This window comes from Chlorocebus sabaeus, chromosome 8, assembly GCF_047675955.1.
Source record: "Chlorocebus sabaeus isolate Y175 chromosome 8, mChlSab1.0.hap1, whole genome shotgun sequence".
NCBI classification, from domain to species: domain Eukaryota; kingdom Metazoa; phylum Chordata; class Mammalia; order Primates; family Cercopithecidae; genus Chlorocebus; species Chlorocebus sabaeus.
This window is the reverse complement of record NC_132911.1, coordinates 40,446,961-40,463,477: the sequence shown is the minus strand read 5'-3', so window position 1 is coordinate 40,463,477 and position 16,517 is coordinate 40,446,961. Positions and strand designations below refer to the sequence as shown.

Sequence of the window (16,517 nt, the reverse complement as noted above, 5' to 3'; positions counted from 1 at the left end):
AGTTGCAAAGAGCCATTAATTTGGGATTTTGGTAGCTAAGAATATGCAATTAAAATTCTGCATGGTTGGCTGGGCGTTGGTGGCTCATATCTGTAATCCCAGCACTTTGGGAGGCCAAGGTGGGCAGATAACTTCAGGTCAGGAGTTTGAGACCAGCCTGGCCAATATGGTGGCCATCTCTACTAAAAATACGAAAAATTAGCCAGGCATAGGGTGTATGTCTGTAATCTCAGCTACTCAGGAGGCTGAGGTGGAAGAATCACTGGAATCCAGGAGGCGGAGGTTGCAGTAAGCCGAGACTGCACCACTGCACTCCAGCCTGGGAGACAGAGTGAGACTCCATCTCAAAAAAAAGGAAAAAAAATTCTGCATAGTTGTGTATCCATCAGTGTCATTAGAGCAGTTAGTGTTAGTGGCACTTAAAATTGCACTATGTGAATAACTGGCCCCTTTTATAAAGTATCTCACTAAGTGTGTACTGTTGGCATGAAAGGCTGCCTAACTTTTCAGGGCCTCGCAGCCCCTCTATTATCAGGTACCTAAAATTGCCTGGTCCCTCTCGTGCAACTATGGTATAACTATATCCCATGATACACTATTATATAACAATTGGTTTTCCTCTTCTATTATTTTTTATTTTTCTATATGATAATGAGATTGTCCAGGAAAGCAGAAGTCTAGGAATATATATATTAAAACTACCATTGCGAAACTAACATATTTCCCTACTGAACTCTCAAGTTAGTGTATAAATTGTTGTCATCTCTGGTTCTTTACCTGGACGTCTTTCTGTCAGTTGGAAAAATGTTGGGTTGCCATAGGCCTCCCTGTGTTACCTGTCTCCTCTTTTGACTTTTATGTCACACAAGTTACTAATCCCACAAACGAACCCTCTGCTGCATGCATTCAGTACACATTTGAAGGTCCTCCAGTGTGGTAATGTGGTGCTAGGTGCTGACTCCTCACTACCAATGAGACAATTTCCTAGACTTTAAAGAAGTTTTGCCCTCTCATGAGGCGGACTAATATGAAAACAAGTAAGTACAGTAATTCCATGTTCTGTAAAAGAATGTACAAGGCACCCAGGAGACCCAAAGACTGGTTCTCACTTATCCCAGACAGTAGAGGGAGCCAGAAGTGGTTTCAGGCTGGTGCAGTGGCTCACTCCTGCAATCCCGGCACTTCGGGAGGCCAAGGCAGGAGCATTGCTTGAGCCTAGGAGTTCAAGGCCAGCCTGGTAAACAGGTTGTAGACATTATTTCTCTGCAAACAATAAAAAAGTATTATCCAGGTGTGGTGGCATGTGTCTGTGATCCTGGCTACTCTGGAGGTTGACGTGAAAAGATTGCTTGAACCCAGGGAGTTCCAGGCTGCAGTGAGCTATGATGGCACCACTGCACTCCAGCCTGAGTGACAGAGCAGGACCCTGTAGCAAAAAAAAAAAAAAAAAAAAAAAAAAGAAAAAAAAATCAAAAAAAAAAAAGCAGCAGCAGCAGCTTCACCTCAAGGAAGTGATGAGACGAGCCAGGAAGAAAGATTCTAGTACAACTTATTTAGACATGGAGTGATTCAGAAGGGCATTCCAGCATTTCCTTTAAGAAAGGCTTAAAGATGAAAACCCATACAGACAGTCCTGATTTACATTATTTTTTTTTTATCTTACAATTAGGAGAATGTGAGTCCAATATAAGACTCTAGTTCTTTGATTATAATACTTCCCCTTATTTTCTGTCTGCTTCTCCAATTCTCCTGGTGCCAGCCTCCTTGATAACAGGGCATGGAGTCATATTCATCTACCACAGCATCTAACACAATTAGTAGGTCCTTAAAAATGTGTTGGGTAAATGAATACCATAAATCCATTTTTCATTCATTAAGGGCAACTCTTTGCCCTGGAAACTAGTTCTCAGTCATTTTGTGTGGTGATGCTGGCCTCTGTCTCTGGGCCCCTAGATTTTCTTTAGACATTTCTAGCTGTTAGAGCTTCAGGGAGAAATGCCAGGCATGGCTGGAGTTTTCATTGGAAGTGGCGAAACAGATGCACAGATTCTAAAGAGAATGCACAGATGAACAGATACACAGGTTCTAAGGCTGAGAATTAAGCTCTGGCTTATGAACTTGTTTCTAATTTTAAAAAATTACACTCTTTGACCTATGTCATGCATAAGTAGGTAGAAAAAGTGGTATAATTCAAGCACCCACTGTCACCCTGATAATGTTCCTTTTTAAAAAAGGGTGAGATTTGATTTCATTCTTTTTTATGACTGAGTAGTATTCCATGGTGTGTGTGTGTGTGTGTGTGTGTGTGTGTGTGTGTACTTACATTTTCTTTTTTTTTTTTTTTTTTTTTTTGAGACGGAGTCTCGCTCTGTCGCCCAGGCTGGAGTGCAGTGGCGCGATCCCGGCTCACTGCAAGCTCCGCCTCCCGGGTTCACGCCATTCTCCTGCCTCAGCCTCCCAAGTAGCTGGGACTACAGGCGCCCGCCACCTCGCCCGGCTAGTTTTTTTGTATTTTTCCAATCATCTATTGATGGTAACTTACGTTGATTCAGTATCTTTGCTATTATGAATAGTGCTGCAATAAACATAAGAGTGAAGTTATCTTTTTAACACAATGATTTTTTTTCCTTTGGGTAGATACCCATTAGTGGGATTTCTGGATCAAATGGTAGTTCCATTTTTAGTTCTTTGTTACGCTAATAGCCCAGACTTCACTGCTCTGCAATATATCCGTGTCACAAAGCTGCACTTGTACCCCTCAAATGTATACAAATTTTAAAAAGTGAGACTAATATATATCCTCTAGCATGTAGTAAAGAGACACCAAGTTTGGTCTTTCATTCCTCTTGCATGATCTACTCCTCATTTAATGGGCTGGAACCGTTCAGGAACTCCCTGATTTACCTCTTCCTGGTGATCCTGGTCTATGCCATCTCCCTGGCTTTTGTGCCATCTCCTAGGCTTGACAGGGGAGGTAGGTAGCTCAGGGGCCCAGGAAGCCAACCCTGCCCCTTTCCTCCAGGTCCATTTCATCTCCATAGTATTCCACACAGATGTAAAAGTATTCATACTTTTTTGGTTTTTTTTTCTCTATGGAGAAAACTTAAAGCACTTTGGCTTTAAACTCTTAGCAAGAGTATTGCCAAAGGGCACAACCTCAGGGCTACTAGATTTCCTAGCAGGAGAGGACCCACTGGGAAAGCTCCTCTTCTCTCCAGTGGTCCTTTTCCACTCACTGACCGCCTCCATCCCAGCACCAATGTTTGGAGTCCCTCCCTGAACTTCAGGTCAGCCTCCTGCTCCTGGGACACACACACCCCTCTTCCTTCCAAGGATGAAATGCTAATTCGCAGAGATATTACGGACTAATGCCTTAAGGAGGAAGGAGTTTATTTCCAAACTACCACATAATTTGTAAGGCAACACTCTCTCTAGCAGTCTGGACATCTTATTACTCCGCAGATAAACTGTGTAATTCCCTTCTTCCAGCCAGTGCCACCTCATCCTCCTCACCATCCAATTGTAAATTGTATTCTCTGGGCTCACTAGGAATAAGAGAAGGGGCCATTGTGGGGCCATATACTCATTGCAGCTGGCTCTTTAGCAAAGAGATGCTTGGCTATTGCTGCACCCTTAAGGAACAGATTAACTTCTTATCTAAAAGTCTGTTCTGCCCTCCGTTTCTAACTAAGCAGGAGGGGAAGCAATGGATTACTCTTCCCCTTCATAAGTATAGGTAATTGATGACCTGCGCGCACAATAGCGGGTCACAGGCTCTGACCAAGATTTTATTTTTTTCTGAATTATGGTTCATTTTCATTAAGCCTTACAAAGGAATAAAATTCCAGCTGAATTTAAGCATTTTGTGCAGCATTTAATGAATCACCTTTCCTGAAGAAAAGGAAAATTACACAAACTCTCCCAGAAAATCCAGCCAGCATAGTCATCATAGCTTTATGATACAGAATCGAGTTAATTACGAAAAACACTCAATTCCTTAAAGAAATCTTTAAAAATCTTGAACATCGTGGCCATGTATCCTGGTGAGGCTAAAATTGGTCAAAAGCAGAACAGAATAATAAATGATAATTTCTGCTAAATAATTCAGGCTATCTGAACTCTGATGTTTTACTGACTTTAATGAGTATAATGGGTCCAGTTAGAGACTGCTTTCCTTTACTGTGCCAGACTCAATATGCTCTCTCTTAATTGTGGGCTCCGTTTTTATTTGGATAACTCATCTCCACAAATTTGTCCTGAAATCCCAGTATCTGGCGTCAATAGCTACTAACTAACTGTATGTCAAAGTCAGTCACTGAGTAAGTTTTGATCATGATTATCATGAAGAAAAAGAGATTGTACTGGGGCCTGTCAGTGGGTGGGGGGCTAGAGGAGGGATAGCATTAGGAGAAATACCTAATGTAGATGATGGGTTGATGGGTGCAGCAAACCACCATGGCACATGTATACCTATGTAACAAACCTGCACATTCTGCACACCTATCCCAGAACTTAAAGTATAAAAAAAAAAAAAAAAAAAAAATTAAAAAGAAGATGAGTAGAAAGCAAGGCAAAAAAAGAGAGAGAGAGAGAGATTGCAGAACAAAAACTAGATGTATCAATACACTAGTTCATCTGGGATAAGCCTCATTTGTAAAAGAATGGAATGGGTCTCTCTCAAACGTGGCCTTTCTTTCTCCCCGCGCAGGGAAGTGATGCCGACATGGTGGATAAGAACAAGTGCTGCACACTCTGCAACATGTCATTCACTTCAGCGGTGGTGGCCGATTCCCATTATCAAGGCAAAATCCACGCCAAGAGGTTAAAACTCTTGCTAGGAGAGAAGACCCCATTAAAGACCACAGGTACGTGCAGGAACAGTGATCGCGGGGAGACCCTGAAAACCAAGGGCTGGCCTGTCATGCGGATCATGCTCCTCCTTCACAGGCAGTTGTCAGAACCAGAGCCTAATGGTAGATATCACTCAAAGCCTTTAGGGTGGCTGAGCTCAGCAGACCTGGCTGTCGTAAGACCCCTAAATACCATCTCAGGTGCTCATTCTATCATCCTGGCTCCTTCTGATGAAGTATTGCAGCAGCTTGCATCCGCTGAAGAGCTGTGTGTGTTCTGCAAGATGTTGTCTATCATGCCTACTGTGTATTATATAAGATGTGATATATATTCTGTTTTCTAGATTCCGTCTGCAATTAGAGTGGATCATGCATGCTGTGTTATGTGTAATAGAGAGCTCCCCTACCCATGTCTGTATAATGCAGGACATCATCCCTTTTTTACCTTGGCAGGGGAGGGTGGGAGGAAAAGAAAGGAAAACTGTAATCTTTAAAACTACTTTAGTGTGCCAAGAACTGATTTTTTTTTTTTTTTTTTTTTTTTTTTTTTTTTTTTTTCCTGAGATTACATTCTCACCATCTTTGCAGGGGACCCTGTGATTCATCTTGCAGGCGATCCTGTGATTCAAGCCTATTAACTTTCACAAGTAAAACCTTAAATATTGAAAACTGATGATTTGACCTTCTAGTTGCTTAACTAAAATAAATTCTTCGGCAGTCTATCACATCATGAAATTAAAATACTCTTATAATGTAATCAAGATAAACTATTTGGACAAGATTTATGTTGTGGCAGAAACGTGACCGAACAGGTTATAATCCAGAGAAGTTGGGGGCATATTTCGTGGTGCCTACTCTTTCCACGCAATTAAAATTTAGCAGTACATTTTATCTGCTGTCTAATGAATCATGCATAAACTGTAGGTGTAATTATTTTGTAAATGGTGTTTTGGAAACCGGAGACAGTCTGAAACAATGCTTGGCTTTTATTCTTACCACTGTTTTTCTTAAGAAAAATGTATTCTTTTACCTAGAGAATCGCAAGGAATCATTTTACTATATTTTTCTGGTTAGTTTAAACAACATTGTTTTTTTAAAGGTGGCTGTGACATTCAGGCATAGGATGAGGTTGCAAAACACATGAAATCTGGAGACAAACTCTGTATGTTTGGGGGCACAGGTTGTGTATCAACCTTTGACAAGCAGCCAGTCAGTTGAAACTCCTGATTCTTGCTCCCTTAAAGGTTGCATATTCATCTTGTAACCTACTCCCCGTCAAATCTCTTAAAAAAGACATCTTAAAAAAAAGTCACTGGAAAATTTTTACCTGTTTTCCATGAATTAATAACCAGCCCATTTGTTTTCTCTGCTGAAGCAGAATATTTCTGTTAACTTAAATTTTGGAGGTAATGATGGAAGAGGAGAAGGTGTGTGTTTGCTTATCACATCAATTAGCAAATGGGAGAGTTATTCTTTCTGCAAAAAAGAAGAAAAAAAAGTCACCACATGGTAAAACTAGTTCTTCATGAATTTAAATACAGTTTCAAGACAACAGAGCATCCAGTTGTTTTCCTGAATTCAAACACCCTCAGACCTGGGTAATGGAGCTTGAGGGTAATTTGTTAGCCGTCATCAATATATTCCACAGGAAAAGGAAAAAACAAAGTGCAGCCTTTACTTGATGGCTTAGTCTTGGCTGTTCATGGGACTGGCTCAGCCCTCCCTGTTGCAGAAACCAGGTTACTGGATAGGCAAGAAGGGAATGAATAGGGTGTGGTGCACCGAAAGCTCTGGCTCAGGTTGGTCCTGCCTTGTGCCAGTACCCCCTTCACACCCAGCTCATACCCCCTTCTGCAGTATGCCCTCCCATCCATTCCACTCTGAAGCTGCTTTGAGCAGAAAGGATCTTGGAAAGTGGCAGCACCAGACAGATCGGAAGGCCTAGGAAGCTAAACTGGCTCCAGGCTTGGGTTGGTGTCAACCCAACTGTTGGCAGGGAGCAGAGAAAGCAAGGCCTCCTACTAGAGGGAGCAAGTAGTCAGACATGAGGCAGATTGGTTAATAGGAGAAAAGACATGCAAATGTATGCAATATGTATACATGACAGCCTTCAGAATGAAGACCCAAATGCAGTAGAAATTGGCCATTTTTATGGTTACTTCAGCAAAGTAAGGGCAGCCATGTAGAAATATGATAGCACAAAAAGGGAATGATCTAACGCTGTTGGACAGAGTAGGGATACCCAGCAAGGCCTGTCTATCAAGAGTTTTTTTGGTCTCTCTGATCAGCACTCCTTCCTTCTGGGTGTGGGGCAGGACCCTCTCGGGAAAGGGGGTCTAATGTCCTACTCTCCAACAAAGTTGGTCAGATAATTTCTTTATGGTCAGTTTTTACACAGAAAGGTGAGGGGAGTGAGGGGAAATTAGAGTAATAGTTTTTAGGATTTTATGGCTGGTTTTGGGGAATAGGGGGTTATGGTTTCTATGACCTGCCTTGGAGAAGCAGGTTTCCAGGCTAGCCTTGGGGGAGAATGGAACAGGGAGACAGGAGGGTAGGAGAATGTCAGAGAAAAACTTCACTTCTGAAGCTGTTGCTCAGGCCTTCATTTTGAGATATTGTTTTCTGCGTCCCAACAGCAGGAGTAGTCTTTGTGGGGGTGTCCCAGGTTAAGGGTTGAAAGCCCGATAGGAAGATGGCACCAGCATCAGAGGCTCTGGGCCCAGGGAGCATGCAGATGAACCGACAGTGTGCTGGTGTTGGGAGAGCCTGGCAGATGGTAGCAAAGCCTGCTGCAGTCCTGGGTTCTAGGAAAGGATAGGCTGTGAAGACCGTGGCAGGACACCACCCTTTAATGCAAGCATGCTGGGCTGGAGACCACGCATAGGGAACGAAACAGCAACCTGAATTCTAGCCTTAGAGTATGAGGTAGAGGCTTCATCTCAAGTTACTGCAAGTACAGGAGAAAGACCAGGAGGCAGTGGAAAAGCAAACCCACACTATGGCCTCCTGAACTATCAAGTACAGCTCCCTGAATGCAGTTCGGATGGCCATCCTCCCTTACTGCCTGCAGCCACACCCAGCAGCAGCTTCTGCAGGGCTTCACCTTCCACGTGGTGGCTGCCTCTAAGAAATGCTCTGCCTAATTAACCAAGTTGGCTTGAAATTACTTCTATAATAAAAACAAAAGGGAAAGAAAAAGAAGATAGAAAATCCAATCAACTGAATCAAGATGCAAGAGAACCCTTCTGCTCAGGTATGCTGCCCCCACCCCTGTGAATACCATGCTCTTGAACTGGAGTGATTTCTGTGTTGGAATAATAGAACTACAGCTCATTGCTTCTGCCAGCTACTTCTTCTGATGAGGGTGAGCAGCTGGGATCTGTGAATCCCTACCTTTCCACCCACTCAAGCTGCACTTTGATCAAGCATCTTCTGGGTCTCCTGCAGAATGAGTTGCAGCTTGAGTTGCCTTCTCCAGATGGGTGCATGTTTACTAGAATTTCTGAAATGCTTGGCAGAGCCGCTGGAATAACACTCATTCATTTGCATACTGTCTGTGGCTGCTTTTATGCTCCAATGGCAGAATTGAGTCGTTACAACAGGGATGATCCAGGCCACAAAGCCTAAAATATTTGCTCTGTGGTTCTTTACGTAAAAAGTTTGCTGACTCCTGATCTAGATACTGGATGATCTTGAGGAACATGCAACAAGGGGGCAATGGGTTTTTTATACAGAAACTCACAACAGGTGCTAGTGTGAGTTTCTGTATAAAATGGAAGCAGTCTTCCAGGCTGTGCACCAGTCGGGACCTGGGGAGGTGCCTGGGATAGGGACTGAAGAAAAGGATGTGACTGAGAGCAGGCTCATACCTGTAATTCCAACACTCTGGGAGGCTGAGGCTGGAGGACTGCTTGAGCCCAGGAATTTGATACCAGCCTGGGCAACGCAGTGAGACTCTTTCTCTACAAAAAATTAAAAATTAGCCAGGCATAATGGCACATGCCTTTAGTCCAAGCTCCTTGGGAGGCTGAGGTGGGAGGATCCATTTAGCCTGGGAGGTTGATGCTGCAGTGAGCTGAGGTTGCACCACTGCACTCCATCCTGGGTGACAGAGTGAAACCCTGTCTTAGGGAAAACAAGAAAAAACACCCTAGTCACTGGGCTTAGGGCACACTTTAATCCAGTATGATCTCATTTTAGCTTAACTAGTTATAGTTGCAAAAAAAACCTATTTCCAAAAAAATGACATTCTGAGATTCTAGGGGGATGTGAATTTGAGGGGACACTAACCCAGTATACGAGCAAACTCCAGTTAACTGATGGCAACCGGCAAAGATCACAGACCCTGATTCTGTGCCTGCCAGCTCGTGATTCTCCTCCCCCAACCTCTTTTTTTTAATGATAAATTCGTATCAGCAAGATCTCATTCAAAATCCTGAAGAAAACATCATTTAACTGTTCTCTTTAGAAACTTACTTTTGAAGAAAATATGAATGAGAGAAAATCTGACGTACGGAAAAGAATCCTTAAACTATAGTTATTCTCCATTTTCCACCATTCATCAAAGTGATTTTTAAGATTATGCATAATCGGAATGGTTAGGTTCTATCCAGCATTAATAAGAATATTCATCTGCATCTATAGCAGAGACTTTGCTTATCAGACACCCATTTGCTTTTTATCTTCCCCAGACTTGGAATTGATTGTGTGTTAAGACCTGGCTACAAGATGGAAGAGAGCCATTCAACTGCATTAGATTTTGCATGAACAAGAAATAAGCCTTTATTGTAATACTTTGTGGTTGTATGGTATTACAGGAGAGTCCTATCCTGGTGGCTACATTATCCCTTAAAGTTATTGTTTCAGTTATAAGCTTTCATGAACACATCTATCATTCACAGTAAAAATGGATATGAGTACAATCTTTCATATAGTTCCCAGACATCATTAGTTTAACAGGTAATGACATCAAATTTAGCAATAACCTTTCTTTCATTTTTGACCCTTCAGAGTTTGAAGTGGCCCTAGGGTTATGTGTGTCTTCACTAACAAGGCTGGATGGATAGAGAACCATTCTGAGGTGTGCTCTGCAGGGACCACAGTTATTACCACCTTTATTCATGACTGCACTTCTGGGCACATAGTAGGCATTTAATTAATAATACTTGTTGGATGTGTAAAAATTGGAAGCATATATTAGAATAACGACAGGCAGTTAAGTGTCTATAGTTTTATTTTCAAATTTAGTTACCTTGGTTATTTAAATTTTAGTCAAATATGATGGTAAAAAATAGTGGTTTTCCAGTTTAACCAGAAGTTGTCATCCCTATCCACTTGCTTGATCTTACAAAACTCTTTTCTTTGTAAAATAGGTGCTACACAGAATACCAGAGGCCACAAACAGAGGCTATGAAGTCAGACCCAGTTTTAAATTCTGCTTATATCCATGGGAACGTTCACAGGTGGTTTTAACTCTACAGCCCTCAATTTGTTATAAGTAAAGTGACAGAAACACATTACAGAATTATTATAGTAACGCAGAAGATATAAGTAAAATACTATAGTGCCTGCTACACAATTGAGTGTGGAATAGATATATTTTTGTATGTAAATACATGCAAGTGTATGCATACACACAACTGATCCTCATTGTTTGAGGATTCTGTATTTATGAATCCACTATGATTTATTTGTAACTCCAAATTAATTCTCCTGGCACTTTTGGGGTTATTCCCAGACATGTGTGGAATTGTGAAAAATGTGAGTCATGCCAAGTACACATTCCCAACTGAGGTTAAACATGGTGACATTCTGGCTTCATGTTTCAGCTGTCATTCTGTAAAGAAGTCTCTCTCTCTCTCTCTCTTTTTGCAGTCTATGTAGTGTCACGTGTTTTGCACATTTTGTGCCTTTTGTTGGTGACTTTGCCATTTAAAATGTCCCCCAAGGGTAGTGCTGAAGTGCTAGCTAATGTTCCTAAGTACAAGAAGGCTGTGATGAACCTTACTGAGAAAATAAGCTTTGCTCAGACATGAGTTACAGTGCCATTGGTGGTGTGTTTAAAGTTAATGAACCAAACATTTATATTAAATCAGACATATTTAAGCAGAAACACACAAACATCAAGGTTGTATCCTGACTGATCAAAATCTTGTAACCACAAGTTCCTAGGAACCTAACCCCAAATTTCTCCGGAGCAAATGTTCAGTATTTGCTATTTCAGTGTCCCTGGTAACTTTGTAAAACATAACTATCATGAATAACAAGAATAGGCAACATTCATAGCAAAAGTACTTTCTATTCATTACATTTATATAAAATAAGTTTCAAAATGTCTGTTTATTTCTCAACAATTAAATAAGAATATATAATATTTGAAAGATTCTGGGTGTGGTAAAACTATACATAGTTGAATAGACTGAACCTAGCTTAATAATGGAATCAGTAATTATAACTGATAATTGTAATTGTAAAGATGTTATACAGATACACCACATGCATTGTTTGATTTAATCTTCATAAAAAGCATGATGTTTACAGTATTACTGTATCCGATTTACTGAGGAGGAAACTGAGACCCTGCAGGCTGAGTAACTTGCCTGATGTTATATTGTAAGATACAGAATTGCAAGTCAAACTGACCTGTTTTTCATTTCCAGCAATACATAATGTTTCATAAAGTGATTTACTGATATTTGCTCATCTACTGAATAGAATATTTCAAAATCCAAGACTCTCACTAAGTGGATTGGTAGCAACAAAGACAGATATTTATACACTTTAAATCAAGTATTTCTTATTTGCAGGAACAGTAAACAATGTAAGAAAAGGAACAGATAAGCAATGATCTCATTCATTGCATATGTCGTAAGTGTGTTTATTGTATATTCCTCTTCTAAAATCTTGTTGGTTCTCTTCTTTTTTTCCTTATTTCTTGTTGAAAATTAGAGAGACAGAGCTTCAGAACTTTTACGTAAATTTCCATGCCAGACACAGAATTGCTTATTTAAGTTCTCTGTTGAATAAGTAAAGATCAGGGTATTCTAGATCTGCTTGAAAGTTACATAAATTCAAATTTTGAATAATATATTCACTCTAGGTTCAATCAGCACCTCATATCTACATATAAGATTTTATACACCATAGCAGTTCTTTCATCTGAATCAGGTTATTTGGTTTGTGTGGCATAATCTGTCTGGATGCTTGTTTTAATAGATGCAAAGAATAGTTTGTCAAACAGGCAGATCTTAATAGTGGTGCATCTTCTTTTAAATTAGGAAAGCTGGCATATTCTGAGGCATCATCTCTAGATCAGTGCATTTGTTCCAGTGATGTTTTTGGCTTTTCTAAGTTTATAAATGTAAGTAATAGATTCACAGAATTGCAGAGCTGGAAGGGGCTTAGTGATCATTATTTTAGCCATCTCAGATACCTTGTGAGAAAACTAAAGCCCAGAGGGGTGAAATCATTTACCCAAGGTGATACAAGTGGCTGACAGCAAAGACACTGCTCTTGCAGTAATGCTTCCCTAGTGGCACTGACAGGAGAAACCTTGCCAGTTAGTCCATGCCTATCCTACAGTGAGTAAGATTTAAATCCATTAGCAATGTGAGGTAAGCTGAATTCTTTTGGCCATAATTTTTCTGCACTGGGTCATAGCAAGCTTGAGGCAATGATTAGATCAAGACTGCTGCGGTTTTTGTTTTATAGTTGATGGCTAATGAAACAAGAGATCAATGATTGGATAAAACTGAAGATTTTAACAAGGAGCCTACTGCCTAGGTGATTTTCACAAATCCTTTTCAATACCATAAACTCGCTCTTCTCTTTTGAGTGATCACATACTGATATAAGACAGCTGATTATCTCGGCAGCTTTTATGATATGGTTATACCTTTATTTCAGAAAATATTCTCTGATGTACTTTTATAAAGGAAAATAGTAGAGCAATAAAATAATCAATTTCCTGTGTGTACTCTGAATCTGTCAACAGCAGACATGGTCAGGACTTGAAATTCATACACAAAATGCATTACTATTCAGAAAAAACTACAAGCGAAAGATTTTCTGGCAACAACTCCTGAATCATCTATTAAAGATAAGAACCCTAAAAGTGTCTAGTCTATGAAATTGAGAAGACACTCATAAAGTAAGCATCACACCTGAAATAATGGATAGTAAATGTCCCAAACTGTATTCTCATTCTTTGAAATATCCCTACATTTTAAACATCAGCCTCAAAATTCTTGCTTAATGCTCAGTTTGGTTTCTTTAAGAATCAGATGTGATGGATGGAAATTACTGCATGGCATTTGAGTGCGATTAATATAACATTTTAAAATATTTTCTAAATTCATGTAAATTACTTCTGTTCTCTGACCCTGAAGGTTGGTAAGAAGACCAGCCCCAGCCATTCACTGGGGTACCCTCTCCCTCTTTAGCGCTACTCAAAGGGCTCAGAGAGGTCTCGACCTATGGACTCTGGCTACTTTATGATCTCACCCAGGATACTGTTGTGTTCTCAGCCTCCACAGGCTGGAGATCCAGCCCTGGGGCTCCCTCAGAAGTGTATTTTAATCATCTGTTTTCTTCACGGGCCAAGTCTCCTCTGTTCCAACCTAGGCCACAGAAGAGAAGACCAAGGCCCCGTGGGAGGATTCCTAGGGAGGTCCCACCGCCGTGGACACACTGTTTTTAAGCTGCTCAGATCTCTATCAACAGTTACAACTCCCTTTTTTTCCTAGTCCCCAAGAAGTCGATTACTTTCCTGACACCAGGCATACTCTTCTCTGGCATTCAGATCCCTTTGCCTCTCAGACAACTCAACACAAATCCATTTGCTCATTCTCTCCCAGAGGTGGGGAAAACCAGACTTCAGGGCCTAGCTACCATTTTGGAATGGAATGCAAAAATTCCTCTCATTTTAATGAAGTGAGCCCATAAGAAAATAATTTCTAATTTCTCAATAGGTTACTCTGTTATGTAAATTGTCACATGACACAGACACCTAGCATGTTCACTTACTGAAAACAGAAATATGAAATTTAATGTATTTTCCTCACTTTGCCAGCCTTCAGAGAAGTTGTTTGTTTTGTGCAGGATTTCCTGCTAAGTGATTTTCTTCAATTGTTTGTTGAGCACTCAGTAGTTTATGGTTCTAATTGTAAATCCACCTAAGGTTTATAAGTATATTTTGGCCATCTCGAGGTACCATGAATTGCAAATGGGAGATTAAAGAGGCCCAACCAAGTTTATTTTATTTTATTTCATTTCATTTTTATTTTTATTTTTATTTTTATCTTTTTGAGACAGAGTCTTGCTCTGTCACCCAGTCTGGAGTGCAGTGGTGCAATCTCAGTTCACTGCAACCTCCGCTTCCCAGGTTCAAGCAATTCTCCTGCCTCAACCTCCCGAGCAGCTGGGATTACCAGGTGTGTGCCAATACATCCAGCTATTTTTTGTATTTTTAGTAGAGATGGGGTTTCACCATGTTGGCCAGGCTGGTCTTGAACTCCTGACCTTGTGATCCACCTGCTTTGGCCTCCCAAAGTGCTGGGATTACAGGCATGAGCCACCACCCCTGGCCTATTTTATTTTATTAAATATGTTGTTGTTGTTGTTGCTCAGTTGCATTGAAGGACTAAGCAACGAAGTTTTTGCAACTCTTTTTGGAGGCAACAATTTTTCCTGGTGGTGGTACTGGCTGAAGACATGATCTGGGCATTCTGAGTGCGATCCTCAAGACTTAGAAATTGGTAAGTCTTTGGAAGCCAGGGGTCCTCAGTCATCTGAAGGAGGGATTGCTGCTGCTCTTCTGTCACTTGTTGAGACCACTTAACTGAGAAGCAGGAGATGGGTGGAAGGCCTACCCGTGAATTCTTGCTGTGATTATTTCTTGATTAGCGCAGACTGCTAATCATTAGCAGCTTCGTTTTGCATTTCACTCTGCAGAGCAGATGAAATCTTAATACCTGGCCCTTTCATTTTCAGTTAGCAAAACTAATATATCAAGAATGCTGATGAGAAGGCGAAGGAAGGATTCACTGTGGTATATATGGTAAATGAACATTTAGTCCATCCTTTTTGATACAAAGGGAGGTTTTATTTGTAGTCAAAGTAAGTCAGAGAGAAAGAGGTCCATACATCTGATGAATCCTGATGATTTAATATTCAAATACCGTGCTTTTTTTTTAAACAAAATGTTTCATCCATAGTTCCATGATTCCAAGATTCCAAGAATCCAATTCATGAACCTAGAAGTTCATGAACCTAGAAGTTCATGAATCTTGAATTACCAACATGTTTTCTGTTTCCAATAAGATTCTATTTAAATCTTTCTCATTGTCTGGTATGCTTTACCCAATATTTCCCCCTCCCCTATCAGGTATTAATAATCCTTAATTCTACTAACCTCCGAGAACCACCCTCTCTGGGACAGTCAGCATGCCTTCACATCAGGGACCAGCTCCCTTAAGTTCCCTCTCTTCTTGTTTTAAAGCTGTTTTTCAGCAGCTTTGGGAAACAGCTGGCCATCAGTCCAAATTCTGTCACCTTCTGTGTGTCTCAAGTATCATTAAGTTACTCTTCAGTGCCCCGTCTTCTGGCTAAGTAAATCCACATCCTTTATCCTGCATCATACACTTTTCTTCCTCATATCATCTCTCTGGCTCTTATATATACTTTCTATTATTCTGTAAAACTTCCTGGATGACTTTGAAGGAATCTCTGCTGGCGTGTCAGCAAACTTACGACCAGCTACAGAAACATGCCACCACCATTGCACTAGCTTTTCTGACTCACTCTTACCAACCGCTCTTCCTGCCCCATGTTCTCCGCAGCCCAGCAATGTGGGACTGAGGAAAGAACTCATGTGGGACTGAGGGCAGCAGTTAGGGGATCTGGGTTCTAGTCTTAGTTTTCTCTGTGCTCAAGATGCCTGCAAAGTAACTTTTGTCAAACAGACACTTTTAATCCTCACAACAAAGGTGTGAAATTGAACCACTGGCCCCATTTTATTTTAGAAAATATTCTCGCTGTAGGTCAAATAACCCACCAGAGTTGATATTTGAATCTAGTTTTAGTTTTATTTCAAAATGATATTTCATGATATTATTTTCTTTGTACCTATTGTTCTTATGATTTTTAAAAATTATTATTACTTTTTTTTTTTTTAATTTGTAGAGACAAGGACTTGCTCTGTTGCCCAAGCTGGAATGCAGTGGCACAACCACGGCTCACTGCAACTTCCTGGGGTCAAGGGAATCTCCTACCTCAGTCTCCTGAGTGGCAGGGATTACAGATGTGCATTGCTATGCCAGGCTAATTTTTAATTTTTTTCATTGAGACAGGGGTCTTGCTCTGTTACCCAGGTTGGAGTACAGTGGCGTGATCATAGCTCACTCAAGCCTTGAATTCCTGGGCTCAAGACTACCTCCTACCTCAGCTTCCCAAGTAGCTGGGGGTGCAGTCTCACTATGTTGTCCAGGCTGGTCTCGAACGCCTGGTTTCAAGCAATCTTCCCACCTCAGCGTCTCAAAGTGCTGGGATTACCGGTGTGAACCACCGTGCCTCGCCTATGATTTTTTTTTAAAGCACACACTTCTGTAGAATTAGTACATCTTAATAAAGCAGTTCTGTAAAATTAGTTCAAAATATGTCTGTTTCAGA

At 40.8% G+C, this 16,517-nt stretch overlaps 1 protein-coding gene across 3 annotated transcripts in view; it reads left to right on the top strand.

Moving 5' to 3' along the window:
• ZMAT4 (zinc finger matrin-type 4) overlaps nucleotides 1-16,517 on the top strand; it is a 366,003-nt gene that overhangs the window by 202,461 nt on the left and 147,025 nt on the right. For all 3 annotated transcript variants that reach the window (XM_007962274.3, XM_073018043.1, XM_007962271.3), the window contains exon 4: nucleotides 4,709-4,865. In XM_007962274.3, the coding sequence (XP_007960465.1) occupies nucleotides 4,709-4,865 (157 nt within the window). The remainder of the gene's footprint in view (nucleotides 1-4,708; nucleotides 4,866-16,517) is intronic.